Source organism: Pelophylax lessonae, assembly GCF_965119305.1.
Source record: "Pelophylax lessonae genome assembly, chromosome: 12".
In the NCBI taxonomy this organism is placed as follows: Eukaryota; Metazoa; Chordata; class Amphibia; order Anura; family Ranidae; genus Pelophylax; species Pelophylax lessonae.
In genome coordinates, this window is record NC_138779.1 from 217,412,372 (window position 1) to 217,436,649 (window position 24,278).

General features: G+C 41.3%; 1 protein-coding gene across 1 annotated transcript in view; it reads right to left on the reverse strand.

Moving 5' to 3' along the window:
* Positions 1-24,278, reverse strand: part of LOC309569034 (IgGFc-binding protein-like) — a gene marked incomplete at both ends in the record, with an annotated part of 181,502 nt that overhangs the window by 113,401 nt on the left and 43,823 nt on the right. Inside the window, 5 exons of the mRNA XM_082274795.1 lie at positions 700-1,295; positions 7,199-7,772; positions 8,932-9,533; positions 20,418-20,985; positions 23,387-23,757. Coding sequence (XP_082130921.1) covers positions 700-1,295; positions 7,199-7,772; positions 8,932-9,533; positions 20,418-20,985; positions 23,387-23,757 — 2,711 coding nt within the window. The remainder of the gene's footprint in view (positions 1-699; positions 1,296-7,198; positions 7,773-8,931; positions 9,534-20,417; positions 20,986-23,386; positions 23,758-24,278) is intronic.

Sequence of the window (24,278 nt, forward strand, 5' to 3'; positions counted from 1 at the left end):
ATATATTTGGGGGTTCTAGGTAATTTTCTAGCAAAAAATATGATTTTCAAATGTGAACAAAAATTGTCGGAAAATGCCTGATCTTCAAGTGGTTAAGGGAGAGTTCCAGGGACATTTTTAGTGCCCAGGGGTTCTCACTAATGCAGGGTGAGGGGTTCCATGGTAGTCCAGTTGGACACATGCCAATGACCTGGAGTGGAGTAGTCCGCAGCTGGGAGAAATTGTAAGATGTCTGGACACTTAGACATTGTTTTGCTGAGCTCCTGCAGCCTTTGCAGGTACCCTGAAGCAGACGGGAACCCCAAACCCTAGTGTGGGACTGCTATATTGGTGGTGAGTCATTCTGTTGGTTTTGTTATACCGGAGTGATGGACTGTTTTTTGCTGAAGCAAAAGCTGTTTTTGTTTGGTTTTGAAACAATAAAGGCTGTTTACTTGTACAAGCGGCTAGCTGATCCTGGGCTCTTCAGATTACAATATATAACCCCTAGGACAGGGGTGTCAAACTGGCGGCCCTTCAGCTGTTGCAGAACTAGAAATCCCATCATGCCTCTGCCTATGGGAGTCATACTTGTAACGGCAAAGCCTCATGGGATTTGTAGTTCCGCAACAGCTGGAGGGCCGCCAGTTAGACACCTGTGCCCTAGGAGATTAGGTTTACACATCTGCTGCATTGATCATTATTATTACTATGACTTACCAATATCTGTCCTTGAACATTATACTGAAGAACGAGCTTATAGCCATAGACTTCAAAAGATACTAGTTTGGTAACGGACACTTGCCCATTGCCCCATTTTTCATTTTTCACACTGATGGTAAAAGGTACCAGATTGGTATTGTTTGTCACGGTCTTGGACAAGATGTAAGTACAATTGCCTTGGAAGTCAAATGCCTGGCCATCAAATGACATGTAGTGGGGGTCACCAGATGCAGAACACTGTGCTGAGCCTACTGGATGGCATTTCTGGACTCCATTGATCACTTTGCACTCTTCGTTGGGCCCGCAAGTGGAAGCTTTGCACTCTACAGCTCCGCCCTCTAGACATACGCACTTCTGGTTGCAGAGGCCTCTGGGGTAAAATACCTCCCCCAACTGGTAGTATGTATTACCGTACGTGCAACCACAGCTGGATATGGGAACACAGTCTCCACCGCTAAGAATAAAGCCATCATCGCATTCACATCCTTCAGAACATGCAAGGTTGCATCCCAATGGAGGAGAGAGAGAGTAACACGTTGAAGCACACCCTGATGCACACACTTCATAGTGGCTGTTCTTTGGGCAGACCAGACCTGGGATTAACAAAATAACAAAATTGTTAGTTATCGGTCTATACTACAACAACATGAATGCGTGGACACACCAATCACTACTTGCCGACCAGTCACTGGGACTGTACTGCGGCAAAGTGGCTCGATTCCGTCCAGCGACGTAGACCTACGTTGCTGACTCCTCCCCTTGTAGGTGGCGCTCGCGCGTCGCCGGAGGCTCGCTCCCGCTGTTTTCAGTCACAGCCAGTCGGGCAAGGGGAGGAGCGGCGGCGATCGCCGCTGCTCTTCCCCGATCGTCGGGGAATCGAGTTTGGAGATCCGCCCGCTTGTGTAAAAAGAGCGGGCGGATCTCCTAAGTGACAAACAGTGACAGATTGCAGGGTTCAGCATAGCTGAACATGTGATCTGTCCCTGGCTCACTCAGTCACCTCCCCCCACACATGTCAGTAAGCACCAGGCATACATTAACCCCTCCCTCTCCAATAAAATGAACCCCTTCCCTGCCAGTGTCATTTTTACAGTAACAGTGTATATGTATAGCACTGATTACTGTAGTAATGTCACTGGTACCCCCAAAAGTGTAAAAAATGTCAGTCAAGGGTGCGATCTGTCCGCCGCAATATCGCAGTCCCGCAAAAAATATTGCAGATCGCCGCCATTACTCGTTAAAAAAAAACACCAAAAATGACAGAAATCTTTCCCTTAGTTAGTAAACGCAATAACTTTTGCGCAATCCAATCAAAATACACTTATTGCAATTTTTTTTACCAAACATAGGTAGCAGAAAACAAATTGGCTAAAAATTTTAAAAAAATTAGATTTTTACATTTTTTTGGGGGGGAATTTCATATAAAAAAAATGTTAAAAATATTGTTATTTTTTCAAAATAAACGCTCTTTTTTTGTTTACAGCGCAAAAAGTAAAAATCGCACACGTGATCAAATACCACCAAAAGAAAGCTCTGTTTGTGAGAAAAAAAGGACGTAAATTTAGTTTGGGTACGGCGTCGCGCGATATGGTATTGGGTCAGGGGGTAAAAATACCATTTTAGTCTTTGCAGGTGTCACCAAGCTATGCAGTGGAATAATATCCTTACAGGATGTCTCCAACTTACCAGCCGACCTCAACACACTGTTTCATTGGGCAACTATGTGGCAAATGAGGTTTAATGTTGATAAATGTAAAGTTATGGCTTGGAGGCTAAGAATATGCATGCATCATAGATACTAGGGGGTGTAGAACTGGGGGAATCCATAGCGGAGAAGGATCTGGGGGAATCCATAGCGGAGAGGGATCTTGGGGAATCCATAGCGGAGAAGGATCTGGGGGTTTTGGTAGATCATAAGCTTAATAATAGCATGCAATGCCAAGCTGCGTTTTCCAAAGCAAGCAAAGTCCTCTTTCGCATTAAGAGAGGCATGGTCTCCAGAGAGAGAGATATAATTTTGCCCCTGTACAAATCATTAGTAAGATCTCATCTGGAATATGCAGTTCAGTTTTGGGCTCCAGTTCTCAAAAAGGATATCGGGGAACTGGAGAAAGTGCAGAGAAGGGAAACCAAACTGATAAGAGGCATGGAAGAGCTCAGCTATGAGGAAAGATTAGAGGAACTGAATTTACTATCTCTTGAGAAGAGGAGATTAATGGGAGATAGGATAAACATGTACAAACAGGGCTTCTTTTCAGCAGGAACGCGGGGGAACGCAGTTCCGGCACCTCCAGGACTAAATGTATGTAATGGCAAGGGGTGCTGGAGGTGTGCTGCAGGGTCTGTTGATGCTGGTTGCTGGGGATCTATTGTCACTGGAGGGAATCTATTATTGCAGGGGGGTCGGTTGCTGGGGAGATCTGTTGTTGCTGGCAGGGGATCTATTGTTGCTAAGGGTGAGTCTTATGTTGCTGGGGGGTGCGTTATTTCTGGGAGGGATCTACGGTTGAGGAAGAGGTCTATTATTGCTTCCCGGGGGTCTATTGTTGCTGAGGAAGGGGGTGGTATTTTCTTGTAGGTGGTCCATTGTTGCTGGGGTTATCTATTCTTCCAGAAGGTCTGCTGATGCTGGCTGCGAGGAGATCTGTTGTTGCTGCTAGGGAGGGGGTGTTTTGTTGTGAGTGGTCCATTGTCGCTGGCTGCAGGGGATCTATTCTACTGCTTCTCTTGTTATTATTAACAAGCTCAATACAAATTAGTTAGTTCCACAAATGTTACTGTATTATCTAAAAGGGGTGGTCTTCGGAGGTGGGTAATGGGTGGAACCAAGAAATGGTGCTCGGAGGTGGGTAGGGGCGGAGACAAGGGGTGGCTTGAAAAGGGGGAGTTCCGGCACCTATTCTCTGAGAGAAAAAACCCTGTGTACAAATAAGTCGGAGGTCCATATAGTAAACTTGGTGTTGAGGTCTTCACAGAGGACAAGGGTTTCTTAACAGTAAGAGCTGTAAAAATGTGGAATAGACTCCCTCAAGAGGTGGTTCTGGCCAGCTCATAGATTGCTGGATTTTTTCCTGGGTGTACATAATATAAGTGAGTACTAATATTTATAGGTAAAGTTGATCCAGGGAATATCTGATTGCCTCTCGGGGGATCAGGAAGGAATTTTTTCCCCTGCTGTAGCAAATTGGATCTTGCTTTGCTGGGGTTTTTTTTTTTTTGCCTTCCTCTGGATCAACTGTGGATATAGGACTGTGTATATGGGATTGTATGTTTTTTTTTTTTATTGGTTGAACTAGATGGACTTGTGACTTTTTTCAACCTGACTAACTATGTAACTAAGTAACTATGATATTAAACCCAAAACCACAAATGTAATATATTGCAGCTAACTAATCATTATATGTGGTGGTTTTACCTTTTTCTTGTAGAAAGAAACACCTTCCTAGGCCATCATGTCCAGGCTTGCAAAATTCTTGCAGGGGCAACTTGTGAAAGCTTAATTTGTATTAACTTAGGCACGCCCCCAGAACTACATTTACCAAGAGCATTTTCTGTATACAATGTGTGGGCAGCGTCTTGGAAGTCAATGCAGCAGCAAGGGGAAATAAATTAATGTATGCATGTGGAATGGGACAGTGAGCCCTTGAAGGAGATCTCAGTACATTAAAGTCACTCTGTTGTTAGTTAGAAAGTTGGGTGCTCACTGGATTTCTGGCAGATCAACAGATTAGACATGGGCGGTTTGTTTAGTTCTGATTTGAAACTCTGAAAAAATTTTTATCATTCAGAAATTCAGGTGTATCTGAATTTACTAAATACAATAGTAATGCATTTAAACAAATCCAAAATAATGAAAAAGATTTTCAGATAAAATTTTAATTTGAATAGATTTTAAACCAAATTCAAATAGTTTTAAAATTAATTTTTTGAAGAGAATAAAATAGAATAGAAAATAAAGGAATAGAATAGAAAAGAAAAGAAAAAAAAAAAAGAATACAATAGAATTAAAAAAAAACAGAATATAATATAATAGTTTATTATAAAGAGTTATTAATATAGAGTAAAGCAGAACAGAATTCAAATCAAAAGAATAGAAAAAAAAAATAGAAAATAAAGAGATAGAATAGAAAATAAAAGAACAGAATAGAAAATAATATAGTAATACAGAACAAAAAAAGAATAGAAAATAAAGAAATAAAATAGAATAAAAAATAGAATAGAATATAATAAAATAGGAAGAATATAACCAGCTTTTGAAATTTGAATTTTTAATAGAATAAAGTCAAGTTTGAATAGAATAGAAAAGAACAGAATAGAATTAAAAAAAAAAAAACAATAGAAAAGAATAGAATAGAAAGAAAATGACATTTTTTTTTAAGATTTGAATAGAATAAAGTCAAATTCAAATAGATTAGCATAGAATAGAAAATAAAAGCATAAAAAAGAATAGAGTAGAACAGAGTAGAATAGAAAGAACATAACTATCTTCTCAAATTCAAATTTCCAATAGAATATATTCAAATTCAAAGAGAAAACAAAAGAATAGAAAATAAAATAATAGAATAGAATTGAATAGAATAAACTACAGGAAAGAATAGAAAGAATATAACAATATAACTGTTTTCTAAAATTTGAATTTTGAAAAGAAAAAAATTGAATTTGAATAGAATACAAAAGAACAGAGAAAAATAAAAGAAAAAAAGGAAAGAATAGAATAGAAAAAAATATAACCATTTCAAAAAAGTTTAAAAGAATAAATTCAAATAGATTAGAATAGAATAGAAAATAAAAGAATAGAATAGAATAAAACAATAGAATAGAATAGAAAGAACATAACTATCTTCCCATATTCAAATTTCCAATAGAATATATTTAAATATATTCAAATTTGAATAGAATAGAAAAGAATAGAAAATAAAATAATTGAATAGAATAGAATAAACAATAGGAAAGAATATTACAATATAACTGTTTTCTAAAATTTGAATTTCGAAAAGAATACATTTGAATTTTAATAGAATTGAAGAGACTAGAATATAATAGAATATAATAGAAATGAAAATAATACAACAGAAAATATAATAATAGAATAGAATGGAATAGAAAGAATATAACCATCTTCCAAAATTTGAATTTCGAATAGAATAAATTAGAATTTTGAATAAAATAGATTCAAATTTCAAATAGAATAAATTAAAATTTGAATAGAATATAAAAGAATAGAATAAAACAGAAAATAATAAAACAGAAAATAAAATAATAAAATAGAAAAACCAATAGAATAGAATGGAATAGAAAGACTATAACTATCTTCCAAAATTTGAATTTCGAATAGAATAAATAGAATATTTTTTTTAATGGAATTCCATTCAAAATGGATTTCAAATTGAATTTGAAAGGAATTCAAAATGATTCAAAATCGAAAAGAAAACGAATTACGAAAAAAACATCAGAGGAATGGAACGCACGCCAGCTTCTTAGATGTGACAGCTATAGATAAGAATTGCCTAAATAGACAAACGTGCCAGTCGGACGCACTTATAAATGTGAGTTGGCACTTTTACATTGAATTTATTTTTCAATTGAATAAATATGTTGCGTAATGATGGCATTTTCTGATTTCATGACTGAGTGAGAGGGAAAACCATAATAGTGAACACGGGATCCCGGATGGATTGTATGATCACGTAAATATTTGATGGTTATCTAGTGAGTGAGAATTCTGAATGGTTGAGGATAAAACACAAGCACTGAACTGGATAAAATATATATATATATATATATATATATATATATATATATATATATATATATATATATATATATATATATATATATATATATATATATATATATATATAATATATAATATATTAGAATATCATCAAAAAGTTAATTTATTTCAGTAATTTAATTCAAAAAGTGAAACTCCTATATTTTATACAGATGTGTTACACACAGAGCGAACATATATATATATATATATATATATATATATAATATAATATATGTTTATTATATATATTAAATACATATATATATATATATATATATATATATATATATATATATATATATATATATATATATTTATATATAAATTTCCATATAGCTCTTTTCTTTTAGCTAGCTTTGAATTGAATTACTGGAATAAATTAACATTTTGATGATATTCTAATTTTATGAGATGCGCCTGTATATAAGAAAAAGGCAACAGGTCGACAGAAAACACCGGCAGTGCACAAAGATACGAATACATATTTCGTATGTAAATTACGAAATATAAGTCAATAATCGACATCCACATTGTAGTTGTAGAAAGATGGACCGAGCTTCATCAAAGCATTGACAATATAAACACTGCTGTGTTTCATCTGCCTCCTCTACAAGACCCATTAATGCCTCTAAACCAGTTTTGGATACACAGTACATGGATTTCTTTAAGAAAGTAAGATATTTTTCAAGTCTTAAAAAGATACAGCGGTATTCAACTTACTGCAAAATGTGTCTGATCTCCACGGGTATACGAACCCTCCAGCCGCTTGACAAGACAAGGCGTAACCTTCAATGATCTTGCACAAGACAACTTGTTGTTCCTCGTAGAAGCAAGCATCAAACACACAGTCTTTAAAGCTATCTTCTGGGTCTACCACGGCATGGCAGGCACGGAAAGGTCCATTCTTATCTATTAGGATACCACAACCAGTTTTTCTGCTGCGGTATTCTTGTTCCAAAGCTGCCATTTTAACGCAGTCAGCCTTATCATCTTCAGTGCACCCAGGTATGGATTGTACTATCCAGCTTTTCCCAAAGATTGTTGGATTGGCAGCGATCTTGCCATTCCTCATAACAAACTCATTTTCCTTACTGCCATTAAAGTTACCACACAACCCACAAAGTTGTCTGGCATAGGTGCCTGGGACCGTAACAGAAACCCAACTGTCCCAGTTGAAGTAGACCTTTAAACCAAAGTTTGTCTGGAGAAGAGCATTAGAGGATGATTGATAGACAGACACCGTGTCTGTACCTTTGTCAACAAAAAAAGGTAGGTTGGTTAAAAACCCGTTCACCTGTAAAAGGAATAGGAAAGGTTACAATACATTTTAAAGATGTTTCTGAAACAACCGAGATGCTTCAAGATATATGTTTGGGGGCGTTTAACCACTTTACCACCGGAGGATTTTGCTGTCTTACGTCTGGGCCACTTTTTGCGATTCGGCGCTGTGCGAATTTAACGGACAATTGCGCGGTCGTGCGACGCCGTACCCAAACAAAATTTACGTCCTTTTTTTCCCACAAACAGAGCTTTCTTTTGGTGCTGTTTGATCACCTGTGCCATTTTTACTTTTTGCGCTATAAACAAAAAATAACAATATTTTTAACATTTTTTTATACGAAATTCCCCCCCAAAAAATGTAAAAATCAATTTTTTTTTACATTTTTGGCCAATTTGTTTTCTGCTACCTACGTTTGGTAGAAAAAAATCACAATAGGCGTATTTTTATTGGTTTGCGCAAAAGTTATTGCGTTTACTAACTAAGGGAAAGATTTCTGTCATTTTTGGTGTTTTTTTTTTAACGCATAATGGTGGCGATCTGCGATTTTTTTGCGGCACTGCGACATTGCGGTGGACAGATCGGACCCTTGACTGACATTTTTGACACTTTTGGGGGTACCAGTGACATTACTGCAGTAATCAGTGCTATATATATGCACTGTTACTGTAAAAATGACACTGGCAGGGAAGGGGTTAATTTTATTGGAGAGGGAGGGGTTAATGTATGCCTGGTGCTTACTAACGTGTGGGGGGGGGAGGTGACTGAGTGACATAAGGACAGATCGCATGTTCAGCTATGCTGAACCCTGCAATCTGTCACTCCTTGTCACTGAGGAGATCTACCCGCTCTGTTTACACAAGCGGGCGGATCTCCAAACTAGATTCCCCGGCGATCGGGGAAGAGCAGCAGCGATTGCCGCTGCTCCTCCCCTGGCCCGACTCCCGCTGTGACTGAAAACAGCGGGAGCGAGCGTCCGCCGACAGAGGGGAATGTCTGGTGATGTAGACCTACGTCGCCAGACGATAACGAGCCAATGTGCCGCAATAGCAGCACAGTGAGCAGTGGGGAAGTGGTTAAAGCTAAACTGTAGTCCTAAATAAAAGACTCAAATGAATGCAGCTCTGTAATTACCTAAATTTATAAAGGAAACATAAAATATCTGCAAACTTACCAGAATCTTGCCTGGATAACGTCGACTGATTATCACTGAAAGATCATATATGATCACTCGCACTTCAGCAGAGTAAGAGACCAACTTATTTCCTCTATTTTCATTTTGGACATGGACTTGGAAGTTCACCAGATCTCCAGTGTTGTTACAGAGTCCTGCAAGCAGGTAGACACAGGTGCCCTGGAAGTCATAATTCACGCCATCGAAGGTGTGATAGTGTGGATCCCCTGATGCTGTACAAGTACCATAAAAGTTGGGATAGCAGTCTCGGATACCATTGACCACTGTACAGGTCTCGGTAGGCTTACACTTAGTATTTTTACATTCCACTTTCTTGGTTCTTGGGTTACAAATACATTGAATTTCGCACTTGTCATCCCTCCAAAATCTTTCATTTGGAGCATAAACTTTTCCTTCAAAGATGCAGCCGCACTCGGCTTTGGGTATGCATTTTCCTCCATCCAACACAAATCCATCATTACATTGGCAGGTCTCTATGCATGAGGAGGAGCAGGAGGATGGCTTGATGGCAGCATCATTGCATGTTGGATTACAAGCTGCACCACACTGTTTGTACTGACTGTTGGCAGGACACTGAAAAGCTAAAAGCAAAGGTGGTCAGGTTCAGATATATAAGGAAGAATAATAGGAGCTAATGGGGCTTTTTTGGCTTAAATTAAGTCAGGATCCATAAAAGATACAAAACACATATTGCTGCACGCTCCCAGCACAAAGAGAGATATGCATTCAGTATCTCACAAAAGTGAGTACACCCTTCTCATTTTTGTAAAACACACCTCCAAGACAACCACTGCCTTGCTATAGAAGCTGAGTAAATGTTATGGTCTGGCCAACCATGTCTATTGAGTATCTGTGGGGCATCCTCAAACGGAAGGTGGAGGAGCGCAAGGTCTCTAACATCCACCAGCTCTGTGATGTCCTAAAAGAGGAGTGGAAAAGTCTCCAGTGGCAACCTGTGAAGCTCTGGTAAACTCCATGCCCAAGAGGGTTAAGGCAGTGCTGGAAAATAATGGTGGCCACACAAAATATTGACACTTTGGGCCCCAATTTGGACATTTTCACTTAGGGGTGTACTCGCTTTTGTTGCCAGCGGTTTAGACATTAATGGCTGTGTGTTGAGCTATATTGAGGGGACAGCAAATTTACACTGTTATACAAGCTGTACACTCACTACTTTACATTGTAGCAAAGTGTCATTTCTTCAGTGTTGTCACGTGAAAAGGTAGAATAAAATATTTACAAAAATGTGAGGGGTGTACTTACTTTTGTGAGATACTGTTTATGCGGCCCCACAGAAAAAAAAGCCCATTTCAGTGGGGCTGCATATATGCATAGTGTCAGGGTAAAGGGTTAATTTTCAAAAAGTTAGAAAAGATAAAAAAAAAAAATCAAACTGAAACTTATAAGATTAGCTTACTCGTCTTCCTCTTTTTTTCTCCCTTGACTAGAGCCATTCTCTGTTCCAATTCCCTCTGTGTGCAAAGCCAACTAAATAAAGATGTGATTTGGCCAGCTTGGTGTAGAGGAAGTTGCCCACACAGAGCTTTGACCTCAACCATATTAAACACCTTTGGAATGGCAGCTCCTCTCATCTAATTTCAGTACCTGGCCAAACAAATGCTCTTGTGGCTGAATGGGCTTAAATTCCCAGACAACCACGTCAAAGTCTTGTAGGGTGTAACGCTCCTGCGTTTTCTGAAACAAGATGAATTTGCAGCTGCAGAAAAACTCCACTCAGTAGTCATGTAGAGATAGGTTGAAATACCAATTCCAACTCCCAAGACTCATCACTGTGGTCTGTCTGATTCAGCATACAAATATACACACTCAATAAGATGTTCCTGGAGTGATAGATGTATATAGCAGTATAGTGGTGATGAGCTAAAGAGACAGGTATGCACAGTGACAATAGGTGAACAGCACTTGAGAGAAATGTTCATGAGAGTATAGATGGTAACAGGTAGGATGCAGATAGGTTAGCAATCATGTATGGTAGTAGGTGGTAGGATAGCAGATGACATACAGGAGAGACTAACCCAGTGCAAGGATAGATGTTAGTAGGCTCAAGAGCTAGCAATCTAAACAACAGTGCAGATGATAGTAACAGTCCTTAATATGCAGAGCTAGATAGTGTAAGCTTAGTAGGAAGGTTTATGGAGGATTCCCCTGCGGGGTACTTATCACTAATAGCAAGCAGTAGTAGAGAGGTTCGGTATGAGCGAGTGATCCGGTAGCGGGATACAGGGATCAGTAGCGAGGTTCCGACAGCGAGGTATGCTTGTGAGCATGTGAGCTTCAAGGCAGGTCAGCAACAAGGCACATTGAACGAACATGTGAGTGAGAACGCCGGCGGTTGAAATAGCCTCTCTGCGGGGCTCAGTGATGACAGCATCGGTCTTAAAGGTGTATGTGCACCTACCAGAAGAGAATGGTGGGACGCATACACTGAAGTGGAAAGTGGAATAGGGGTACCAGAGGTACCAGAACATTACAGTACCCCCCCTTAAGGCTGGCTCCGGAAGGCCTCTAGAACTGTTTTTTCCGGGTATTTCGCGAGAAAATTGCGAATCAGCCTAGGGGCATGTATATCAGAGGTATCCAGCCAGGTGTCGTCTTGGGGCCCATAGTTCTTCCATCATACTAGATATTGGAGTCTTCTTCTGTGGATACGAGAATCCAGAATCTCCTTTATCTCATATTCTTCTCCGCCTTCAACTTGTATAGGAGGTGGAGGTGGGATGGTAGGCCTTATTCCTTGGTCAGGAACATGGGGCTTCAGTAGCGACACATGGAAGATGGGATGTATCTTGAGGTCTGTTGGTAATGTGAGCTGTACTGCAGCCTTTCCAATAAGTTTCCTGATTGGGAAGGGTCCCAAGAACAGAGGCCCAAGCTTTTTGCTAGGGATCTTTAATCTTAAGTTTTTTGTTGATAGCCAAACGAGGTCCCCAATAGCATACTGAATAGAAGGTCTTCTACGAAGGTCATAGTACTTTTTTTGTTGACTATGAGCGTGTGAGATGGTAGTATTAAGTAAACCCAGAGAGTCTTTTATTTGGGTAAGATAGTCTGAGGCTACTGGGTTACTTGATGGAAGGATGCGTGGTGGAAGAATAGTAGGATGAAACCCATAGTTCAAATAGAACGGACTCTGTTTGGTCGTACTGTGGGTTGCGTTGTAGGCAAATTCTGCCAGAGGGAGGAGATCCACCCAATCATCCTGTAGGTATGATGTGTAGCAACGTAAATATTGCTCGATGCACTGGTTGACTCTTTCAGTCTGTCCGTTGGTCTGAGGATGGTAGGGAGAAGTGAGCTTTCGCTCAATTCGTAGTATGTGACATAGTTCTTGCCAAAACTTGGAGATGAATTGTGATCCACGGTCAGACAAAAGAGTTTTTGGAATTCCATGTAACTTAAAGACATGTTTCATCAGTAGTTCCGCTGTTTGTTTGGACGAAGGTAGTCTGCGAATAGCAACGAAATGTGCCATCTTTGTCAGATGGTCCACTGACACTAAAATGGTATTAAATCCTTTGGAAGGTGGTAGTTCTACTATAAAGTCAGAGGACACAACTTCCCATGGAGTCTGGGGTATTGGTAGACTGCATAGTAGACCGGATAGTTTTGTAGTGTCAATTTTGGACCTGGCACAGACGTTGCATGAAGAGACAAATTTTTGTATAGATGTCTTCATATCAGGCCACCAAAACTGCCTGTTAAGCAAATTAAGGGTCTTTGTCATACCCATATGTCCTGCCATAGGCACATCATGTGACAATTCCAAGATCTTGGTGCGCATAGTAGGGGGTATGTAGAGTTTGTCGTTGTAGTAGAGGAAGCCTTCTGCATCAGCACTTAGTTGTAGTGGAGGTGAATCCAAACCTATACTGTGTAGAATCTCTTCCTTCAAGGAACGGACAACCCCAATAATACGCTTGTAGGGTATTATAGGAACGGAAGGGATTTCGGAGCAATTATCTTCAGTTAATCGTGATAGCGCATCCGCTTTTTTATTCTTGTCTGCAGATGTGTAAGAAGTGGAAGGTCTAATAAAACCTTTTGTCAAATTCTCATCCAAGTATTCCTTGAGATGGGAAAGTTCATCCTGTGAAAGAGGATGAACATGACCAAAAGGCAATTTACTATTTGGCAGTAGATCAATAGTGCAATCATAATCCCTATGGAGAGGCAGTACTTGAGCATTTTTCTCAAGAAAAACTTCGGACAGATCCTGATAGCATAGTGGTGCAATCTCATCTGACACCACAGACAGGATCTTTCCATAAGACGGGAGGTTACACGTACTCTCGCAATAGTAAGAGAGGAAGGTTAGGGTCCGTTTCTTCCAATCTATGGTTGGTTGATGTGTGTGTAACCAGGGAAGTCCCAAAACAATGGGAAAATGGGGCGAAGATAATAGGTCGAAGGTAGTGGTCTCCATATGAGGCTCGTTAGTGGTGACTAGGAGTGCTTGTGTCTGATTAGTGATTGGGCCAGAAGATAACGGAATACCGTTAATAAGACTCACAGAGACAGGCTTAGGTTTTGAAATAATAGGTACTTTATTTAAAGTAGCAAAAACGTATATCGATATAATTTCCGCAAGATCCTGTGTCGATCATGGCTTTAGTGGTAATCCTAGTCTGGTCCCACTGCAATGTCAACCGAACAAAAAGATAAGGGTTAGTAAATGAAGTTGTCAATCCCCCTAGGAGGACATGTGAACACTCACCCTCTTTTTTGCGGACAAGGGGACAGACGCTTATCATGTGATCCGGGGATGCGCAGTACAAGCAAAGATTACTGGATCGTCTCCTGGCTCTTTCAGTAGTTGATAAAGGTGGGCGTATGGTTCCTACCTCCATAGGAGTAGGGTCAACGGCCGAAATCCGAGAAGGACTGGACAATGGCATTCCCATTTTTTCAGCCTTTCTTTCTCGCAGCCTCCTGTCTATGTTGATACTGAGTTGTATCAAAGCATCCAGGGTGTCCGGTAGATCCGCTCGGGCGAGCTCGTCTTTAACGGCTTCTGATAGGCCGAGTCTAAATTGAGTTCTCAGAGATGTATCATTCCACCCTGAGTCAAGGGTCCATCTTTTGAACTCTGCTACAAAGTCTTCTACAGGTCTCCTACCTTGTTTCAAGGACCTCAATTGAATATCAGCAGTACTCTGCCTATTGGGGGTCATCATATAGACTAGAGAGTTCCGCTAGGAATAAAGCATAGGAGTTGAGAAGCTGATCATTTTTCTCAAAGAGAGAGACTGCCCAGGCCCGTGGATCACCCGTTAGGTATGAAATAATAGTACAGACTTTGATATGATCAGTAAGGTAGGTACGAGGTTTTAGCAAGAAAAGTAACTGACAGGCGTTTTTGAATTCACAAATTTTTTTGCGATCACCTGTAAACACTAGAGGAGGATTTATTTTGGGTTCAGGGGGCTGAGCAGCGGCAAGTTGTGATAGACGGGTTACCTGCTGCTTCAGAGCCTGATTGTCTTCTTTTAATTCAGTAAGAGCGTGCATTAACGCAGTCACTTGTTGTTTTAATTGTGTCACTTGAGTGGGTAAATCTGCTTAATCCATTTTAGGTTCGTTCAATCTGTAACGCTCCTGCGTTTTCTGAAACAAGATGGATTTGCAGCTGCAGAAAAACTCCACTCAGTAGTCATGTAGAGATAGGTTGAAATACCAATTCCAACTCCCAAGACTCATCACTGTGGTCTGTCTGATTCAGCATACAATATACACACTCAATAAGATGTTCCTGGAGTAATAGATGTATATAGCAGTATAGTGGTGATGAGCTAAAGAGACAGGTATGAACAGTGACAATAGGTGAACAGCACTTGAGAGAAATGTTCATGAGAGTATAGATGGTAACAGGTAGGATGCAGATAGGTTAGCAATCATGTATGGTAGTAGGTGGTAGGATAGCAGATGACATACAGGAGAGACTAACCCAGTGCAAGGATAGATGTTAGTAGGCTCAAGAGCTAGCAATCTAAACAACAGTGCAGATGATAGTAACAGTCCTTAATATGCAGAGCTAGATAGTGTAAGCTTAGTAGGAAGGTTTATGGAGGATTCCCCTGCGGGGTACTTATCACTAATAGCAAGCAGTAATAGAGAGGTTCGGTATGAGCGAGTGATCCGGTAGCGGGATACAGGGATCAGTAGCGAGGTTCCGACAGCGAGGTACGCTTGTGAGCATGTGAGCTTCAAGGCAGGTCAGCAACAAGGCACATTGAACGAACATGTGAGTGAGAACGCCGGCGGTTGAAATAGCCGCTCTGCGGCGCTCAGTGATGACAGCATCGGTCTTAAAGGTGTATGCGCACCTACCAGAAGAGAATGGTGGGACGCATACACTGAAGTGGAAAGTGGAATAGGGGTACCAGAGGTACCAGAACATTACATAGGGATGGGGAAAGGGAACTTCATGATCATGTCCATAGTTTTGGAACGGGATGTCCAAGAAGCTTATATAGCAGGGGTAATGAATTAAAATTCAAGGAGGTCCGGTTGCTAAAATTTTCTTTGGGCCGAGGTCCGAATCTGAAGTCTTTGCTATGACTAAGAAAGAATGGCAAAACAAAACGTGTCCATCAGCGTTGCTCTTAACATAAAATATGCCCATCCGAGTGCCCCCTAACATAAAATATGCCCATCAGAGTGCCCCCTAACATAAAATGTGCCCATCAGAGTGCCCCCTAACATAAAATATGCCCTTAGCATAAAATTTGCTCATCAGCGTGACCCTTAACATAAAATAAGGGACACGCTGATGGGCATATTTTATGTTAGGGGGCACTCAGATGGACACATTTTATGTTAGGGGGCACTCTGATGGGCACATTTTATGTTAGTGGGCACTCTGATGGCCATATTTTATGTTAGGGGGCACTCTGATGGGCATATTTTATGTTAGGGGGCACTCAGATGGACACATTTTATGTTAGGGGGCACTCTGATGGGCATATTTTATGTTAGGGGGCACTCTGATGGGCACATTTTATGTTAGGGGGCACTCTGATGGGCACATTTTATGTTAGGGGGCACTCTGATGGGCACATTTTATGTTAGGGGGCACTCTGATGGGCACATTTTATGTTAGGGGGCACTCTGATGGGCACATTTTATGTTAGGGGGCACTCTGATGGGCACATTTTATGTTAGGTTGCACTCTGATGGGCAAAACAAAACGTGTAAATCAGCGTTGCTCTTAACATAAAATATGGCCATTAGAGTGCCCCTTAACATAAAATATGCTCCTCAGCGTGCCCCTTAGCATTAAATATGCCCATCAGAGTGCCCCTTAGCATAAAATGTGTCCATCAGAGTGCCCCTTAGCATAAAATATGCCCATCAGAGTGCCCCCTAACATAAAATGTGCCCATCAGCGTGCCCCCTAACATAAAATATGCCCATCAGAGTGCCCCTTAGCATAAAATAGGCCCATCAGCGTGACCCTTAACATAAAATAAGGGGCACGCTGATGGGCATATTTTATGTTAGGGGGCACTCTGATGGGCACATTTTATGTTAGGGGGCACTCTGAAGGGCACATTTTATGTTAGGGGGCACTCTGATGGGCAAAACAATACGTGTAAATCAGCGTTGCGCTTAACATAAAATATGCCCATTAGAGTGCCCCTTAACATAAAATATGCCCTTTAGAGTGCCCCATAACATTAAATATGCCCATTAGAGTGCCCCTTAACATAAAATAAGGGGCATGCTGATGGGCAAATTTTATGTTTAGGGACGGCACTCTGATGGGCACATTTTTTTTTATGGGGCACTCTAATGAGCACTACAAAATATGCCCATCAATCTGCAGACTTTTAAAACCTCCCATCCGCTTTAAGTGCATCTATGGCCACATTACATTCTCCCCTTGTGCTCCACATACCTGGAGCCAGGAGCCGAGCCAGAAGCCGCGAGCAGGGGGGCGGGGCGCGCACATAATGTCACGCCCCAACTCGCTGCCTGGCTGAATGGGAGCCGCAGTCAGGAGCGGGGGGCGGGGCGCGCGTGTGACGTCACGCCCCTACTCGCGGCCCGACAGGACACCGGCCGGGAGCCGCAGCGCGCACACAGTACGTCAGTGGTTGCTGGGACACCCGCGGTCCCAGCAAACCATTGAATCAATACAGGAGGCGGCCTCGCGGTCCGGGTGAAAGCATCGTGCGGGCCGCCAATGGACCGCGGGCCGCCATTTAGTGACGGCTGTTAGCTTAGTCCCCTAGTCATCTTAGAAAAGCAAAGAGAGTAAAGTGTCTACCTATATCTCAAGTTGCCCACACAGAGCTCTGACCTCAACCATATTAACCACGTAAGCCCCGGAAGATTTTACCCCCTTCCTGACCAGGGCCTATTTTGCGATTCGGCACTGCGTGACTTTAATGGACAATTGCGCGGTCGTGCGACTCTGTACCTAAACGAATTTGACATCCTTTTTTTCCCACAAACAGAGCTTTCTTTTGGTGGTATTTGATCACCTGTGCAATTTTTTGATCATGCGCTATAAACAAAAAAAGAGCGACAATTTTGCAAAAATAACAATATTTTTCACATTTTTTATATAAAATTCCCCCAAAAAATGTAAAAATCAAAATTTTTTAACATTTTAGGCCAATTTGTTCAATGCTACATATGTTTGGTAAAAAAATTCGCAAAAATGATTGCGTTTACTAACTAACGGAAAGAGTTTTGTCATTTTTGTTGTTTTTTTTGTTAACGAGATTTTTTTTGCGGGACTGCGACATTGCGGCGGACAGATCGGACCCTTTTTGACACTTTTGTGGTTACCAGTGACATTACTACAGTAATCAGTGCTATACATATGCACTGTTACTGTAAAAATGACACTGGCAGTGAAGGGGTTAACTTTTTTTGAGAGGGAGGGGTCAAGTGTGTCCCTAGGGGCGTGCTTCTAACTGTGATTGGATGTGGCTTGATGTGTAAGAACAGAGATCAACGGTCCTACATAGCAGAACCGTTTGATCTCCATTCTCCACACAGGGGAGAATGACAGGCGGCTTTGTTTACATTAGCCGCCTGCCTTTCTCCCGGTGTAACAGACGATCGCGAGTGACCGGCGGACATCGGGTCCGCCGGGCACACGTGCGGGGGGGGGGGGTCAGTGACCGAGCAGAAGCGCGCCTTCAGGGGGCGCGCGCTCGCTCCCTAGAGCCTCACAGGCTAGCGACGTGCCCCCTTTCAAGTTCCACACACAGACTGAAAAGCGCAAGGCCGGAAGTGACGCGATGACGCTCTGAATTGTTGATTATCTTGGCACTCAACTCAAAATTGCTGGTCCCTTCCCCTTTCTCCCACCCCCATTTCCCTCCCCCTTCTGCCTGGTTCTCTCTCACTTACTTAAAGCGGAGTTCCGGCCACAAAATCTACATAACCGATTTTGTGGCCATCCGCTTGCTTTTCCTCACCTGAAACAGAATTGGATAGTTAGGATATTTTTTTTTTTACTTACGTTGTAATTGTAGAAAGAAATACTCACCTGTCTTCCACTTCCTCCCTCGGTGGCCGCGGCCCGTGCCGTCACTTCCGGTTTGCAATGATTCCTGGGAGCTGAACGTCATCGCTCCCAGGAATCAATGCGACGGCACCGGCCCCTCTCATCACTTCCGGTGCGATGCCACATTCCTTGCTAAACAGCTTCTGGGCATGCCCAGAAGCTGTGTAGGAATGCGGCGCCGCACTGGGAAGTGATGAGAGGGGCCGGTGCCGTCGCATTGATTCCTGGGAGCGATGATGTTCAACTCCCAGGAATCATTGCAAACCGGAAGTGACGAGCGGGGCCGGTGCCGTCGCATTGATACCTGGGAGGATGACGTTCAGCTCCCAGGAATCATGAGAGGGGCCGGTGAAAGCGCCTTCTGGGAGAAGAAGACGTGGAAAAGGACGCAGAAGAGGAACGCGCTGGCTTCAGCTGCCCACAACAGAGATGGCAACGCTGGAGAAGAAATTTTAAAAGTGAGTATTTCTTCTTGCAGGTAAGTGCGAACCGGGACAGATCAGAGGCTAGCCATTGTGGAATGTACTAGCCCTGACTGTCCCGGGGGTATGTTTATTGAAAAAATGTTTTTGTGCCCGGAACTCTGCGTTAATGCTCATGTTATATATAATATCGCTCAGGCATAGATTATTACCTATACCTGGGATCCTCAAACTACGGCCCTCCAGCTGTTGCGGAACTACACATCCCATGAGGCATTGTAAAAATCTGACATGCACAGACATGACTAGGCATGATGGGAATTGTTGTTCCTGAACAACTGGAGGGCTGTAATTTGAAGACCCCTGACCTATACCTTGCGTTTGTTACAATGGTTCATCTGTGTCCACGCAGGACATCTGTTTGTAATTATGGTTTTGAGTTCCTTCATTTTTTTTTATTTTTGTTCCTATGCAAATTTTTAACCACTTGCCGACCGCCGCAAGTACATATACTGCGGCGGTCAGCCCCTCACAGGCAAAGTGACGTTCCGGTACGTCACTAGCCTGTGAGGCTCTGGGGAGCGAGCACGCGCCGCCAGAGGCGTTGCTCTCGCGCGGTAACGGACCCCCCGCGCGTGTGACCCGATGTCCGCCGCTCACTCACGATCGTCCGTGACAGCGGGAGAAAGGCAGGCGGCTGATGTAAACAAGCCGCCTGTCATTCTCCCCTGTGTAGGAATAGTGATCATACGGTTCTACTATTTAGGACCGTTGATCACTGTTCCTACAGCTCAAGCCACAGCCAATCACAGTTAGAATCACGCCCCTAGGGACACACACTGCCAGTGTAATTTTACAGTAACAGTGCATATGTATAGCACTGATTACTGTAGTAATGTCACTGGTAACCCCAAAAGTGTCAAAAATGTCAGTCAAGGGTGCGATCTGCCCGCCCAAATGTTGCAGTCCCGCAAAAAAAATCGCAGATCGCCGCCATTACGCGTTAAAAAAAACAACAAAAATGACAAAAATCTTTCCCTTAGTAAACGCAATAACTTTTGCGCAAACCAATCAAAATACGCTTTTTGCGATTTTTTTTTACCAAACTTATGTAGCATAAAACAAATTGGCCTAAAATGTTAAAAAATTTAGATTTTTACATTTTTTTGGGGAATTTCATATAAAAAAATGTGAAAAATATTGTTATTTTTGCAAAATTGACGCTCTTTTTTTGTTTATAGCGCATGATCAAAAAATTGCACAGGTGATCAAAAACCACCAAAAGAAAGCTCTGTTTGTGGGGAAAAAAGGACGTCAAATTCGTTTAGGTACAGCGCCGCACAACTGCACAATTGTCCGTTAAAGTCACGCAGTGCCGAATCGCAAAATACCCCCTGGTCGGAATGGGGGTAAAATCTTCCGGGGCTTAAGTGGTTAATAAAGAAATATTGAAATAAAAAGAAAAAAAAACAAGTAACTTTTGTCCAATATATACTTACGACATCCAGCCAATGCTCTCCAATCCCCAATTTGAACGTTATTTCTTTGACATATAGAGGCGTACGTTGCCAGGCTTTGACATAAAATTGTCTTGGAGCCTCCGTTCAAGCACACATCATATACACAATTGTCTACAAAAATTCTTGGGTCTATTATTGCATGACACTGGTTGAATGGACCTCTCGCTGAAGAAATGAGCCCACATTTCTTATCATCCAAAAATTGTTTTTGAAGGGCCGGTGGGCAGAGTGTGCAATCTCCGTTGCAATCATGCCAACAGAAGTCATCTCCATCGTCCACTTTCCAACTTTTGCCAAAATCAGTCGGACCGGCTGCCTGAGTGCCAGAGGGTGTGGCAAAGTCATCTGAAGGATTCTCATTGTAGTTGCCGCACATTCCGCACACATTCTGGAAATAGCTGCTGGAAATGTATACATATAACATGGAATTCCAGTCATACAGCACCCTTAGGTTGAAATCAGTCACAATATATACGAAAACGCCAGACTGGAAAATTTGGATTTTATTATTGAGATTCAAAGGGAGCCGTTGACGCCTATTATTCACCTAGAACAAGAGGGATGGAAGACAAAGAGAAAATTATATTTCAAATTTAACTCAACCTTCAAAGCAGATACATTATATGGCCAACTCCATAAAGACATGGTTTGACTTGTTTGGTGTGAAGGAACTTGAGTGTCCTGGACAAAGCCTTGACTTCAGCCCTACTGAACACCTTTGGGTCAATTGGAATGAGTCAGGTCTTCTCAATCAACATCTTCATAAAGACATGGTTTGACTTGTTTGGTGTGAAGGAACTTGAGTGCCCTGGACAAAGCCTTGACTTCAGCCCTACTGAACACCTTTGGGGTCAATTGGAATGAGTCAGGTCTTCTCAATCAACATCTTCATAAAGACAAGGTTTGACTTGTTTGGTGTGAAGGAACTTGAGTGCCCTGGACAAAGCCTTGACTTCAGCCCTACTGAACACCTTTGGGGTCAATTGGAATGAGTCAGGTCTTCTCAATCAACATCTTCATAAAGACATGGTTTGACTTGTTTGGTGTGAAGGAACTCGAGGATCCAGGACAAAGCCCTGACCTCAACCCTAGTGAACACTTTGGAGGCCGGATGCAACGTAATGAATTCAAGTCTGGCATCGGCAGTTGTAAACACTACCATTGCCTTGGCTGGGAATCAGAGATCTTTTTTTTTTTTTTTGATCTCAGGCTTTCCAGATGTGGGGACTTATGGACCCCAGATCTGGCTGTAAAGAGGACCTGTCATGCCCTATTCCTATTACAAAGGATATTTACATTCCTTGTAATAGTAATAAAAGTGATTTAAAAAAATGTAAAGGGAAAGTGTCAACATATAAAAAAATAAAAATAAAATTAACAATAAAAAAATAAATAAATTGGAAAAGGGCCCCCGTCCTTGCACGCAGAAGCGAACGCATATGTACATTGCGCCCGCATATTTAACTCTCTCGACCTCCCACCACAGTTTTACTGTGGCAGGCTGGCTCTCCTGCACGAACTGACGTAGCTCTACATCGATCATGCACAGGGTGCTGGGGGGGTACGAGCGATCGCAGATCGCTGCTATTACTAGTAAAAACTAAATAAATAAATTAAAATTACATAAATCTTTGTAGACGTGATAACTTTTGCGCAAACCAATCAAAGTACGCTTAGTGTGATTTTTTTTCATACCAAAGATATGTAGCAGAATACAAATTAGCCTAAATGGATAAAAAATTTAGATTTTAGATTTTTAAAAAAATTTTTTGGGAATGTTATATAGCAGAATGTGAAAAATATATATATTTTTTTTCAGAAATGTTGAATTTTTTTGTTTATAGTGCAAAAAAATCAAATCACACAGGTTATCAAATACCTTTAAAAGAAAGCTCTATTTGTGGGGAAAAAAAATGTATTTGGGTACAGCGTTGCACGATCTCGCAATTTTCTGTTAAATTTTCAGTGCCGAATCACAAAAAATGGCCTGGTCATTAAGTGATTTAACGGCGCTCAAACCATACACGTGATGTATCGAAGTGAATGTTAGCGTGAGAGCAATGATTCTAGCCCAAGACCTCTTCTGTGCGACATAAAAAGTTGAAATGGCCACCATTTTATTCCCTGGTGTCTCTGCTAAAAAATAAAAAAAAAAAACATATATAATGTTTGGGCGTTCTGAGTAATTTTCTAGCAAAAAAATTGTTGATTTTTCACGTAGGAGATAAATGTCAGAATTGGCCTGGGTGGCAAGTGGTTGGGTTAAAATGAAAATTAAAAAAAAACATAAAAGTAAAAAAATAATGATTAAATAACACATAGAATTAAAATTTAAAATACAACCCCCCCCCCCCCAAAAAAAAACAAGTAGACAAACAAAGGAAATTTGTAAGATTTGTTGTGTTTATGTGTGTTAATAATGTTTTTAGTGTATTTATATTAAAAGTAACATTTTGATAAACATTTGCGTAACTATCACAGGAACTGGAAAATAAAGAGCACCATCTTTTTATTCAGTCCTGTGCTTTCAGGAAATAAGTGGTTGGGGGGGGGGATTTTAACAAACTAGAAAATTTGTAGGAGAAAAATAATAGAAAAGTAAAAAATCTAAGAAATGGTCTTGCCCACATGAGGGGAAGAAATGGGCAGTATGGCCTGGCAGTGAAAGGGTTCAGGGCATGATTGCTATGGAGAAAAACTCTCTGGTGTCTTCTTCCCTTGGTGGCCTAAGTGTGGACTTATTTTGCTGATTAGTAACCCAACCCTGGTACCTGACCTCACAAATGGGCACAACTACACCTAAAATGTGGTGGAAAGCCTGGAGAGTGGAGGCTTTTATTGCCACAAAGGGGTGTTTATTGGAATTCCCTACAAGCTCATATGGGTTTCATAGTAAGATGTCTGCAAACATTTGGCCATTTTTAATATACATAAGCTTGGTAACTTACCTTCACAAACCCAATATCATTTCTCACTACATTTATAATAATAATTTCTTGAGGGTATAGGATCTTCACAGTCACATGACTGACGTAGGAAAATTGAGTGCTGCCTCGATTCTCGTTTTTTGCCTCTATGCTAAAATTGGTGAGGCTGTTGTCTTTGCCGCAAGTCTTAGCGATTGTGTAGGTGCAGGTGCCTTGGAAGTCATAAAAGCGACCATCAAAGGTTTTATAATGAGGATCACCGATTGCATGACAATAGACTTCAGAGAGCGCCACACAAGTTGGAATCTCATTGAGAATTTGGCATTTTTCTCTGGCTCTACATCTTATATTACGGCAGGTCGGCTTCAGAGGAGCTGTGGTAGGCGGTAATCCTGAAGATTAAACATTTTGATAATAGGCTGTAAGACCGTTTTGTATTTTTTTTTTTAATACATTTTTTTTTCTTGGGGAACAGAACAAAATGTAATTATACAATAATATTAAAACTTTTTAAATATAAAATATGAATGATTCTAAGAAATCCAACCCAGAGAAGGATTAAAGAGGTCCTAAAGGCTGAAGAATTTTTTTTCTGGTGGACCAACACCAGCAGATGACACGGCTCCCCAAATCATCACTGACTGTGGAAACTTCACATTGGACCTCATGCAAGTTGGATTCTGTGCCTCTCCACTCCTCCTCCAGACTGGGATTTTGATCTCCAAACTAAATGCAAAATTTCCACAGTCAGTGATGATTTGGGAGCCGTGTCATCTGCTGGTGTTGGTCCACTGTGTTTTATCAAGTCCAAAGTGAGCACAGCTCTCTACCAGGAAATTCTAGAGCTCTTCATGCTTCCCTCTGCTGACCAGCTTTATGGAGATGTTAATTTAATTTTCCAACAGGACTTGGC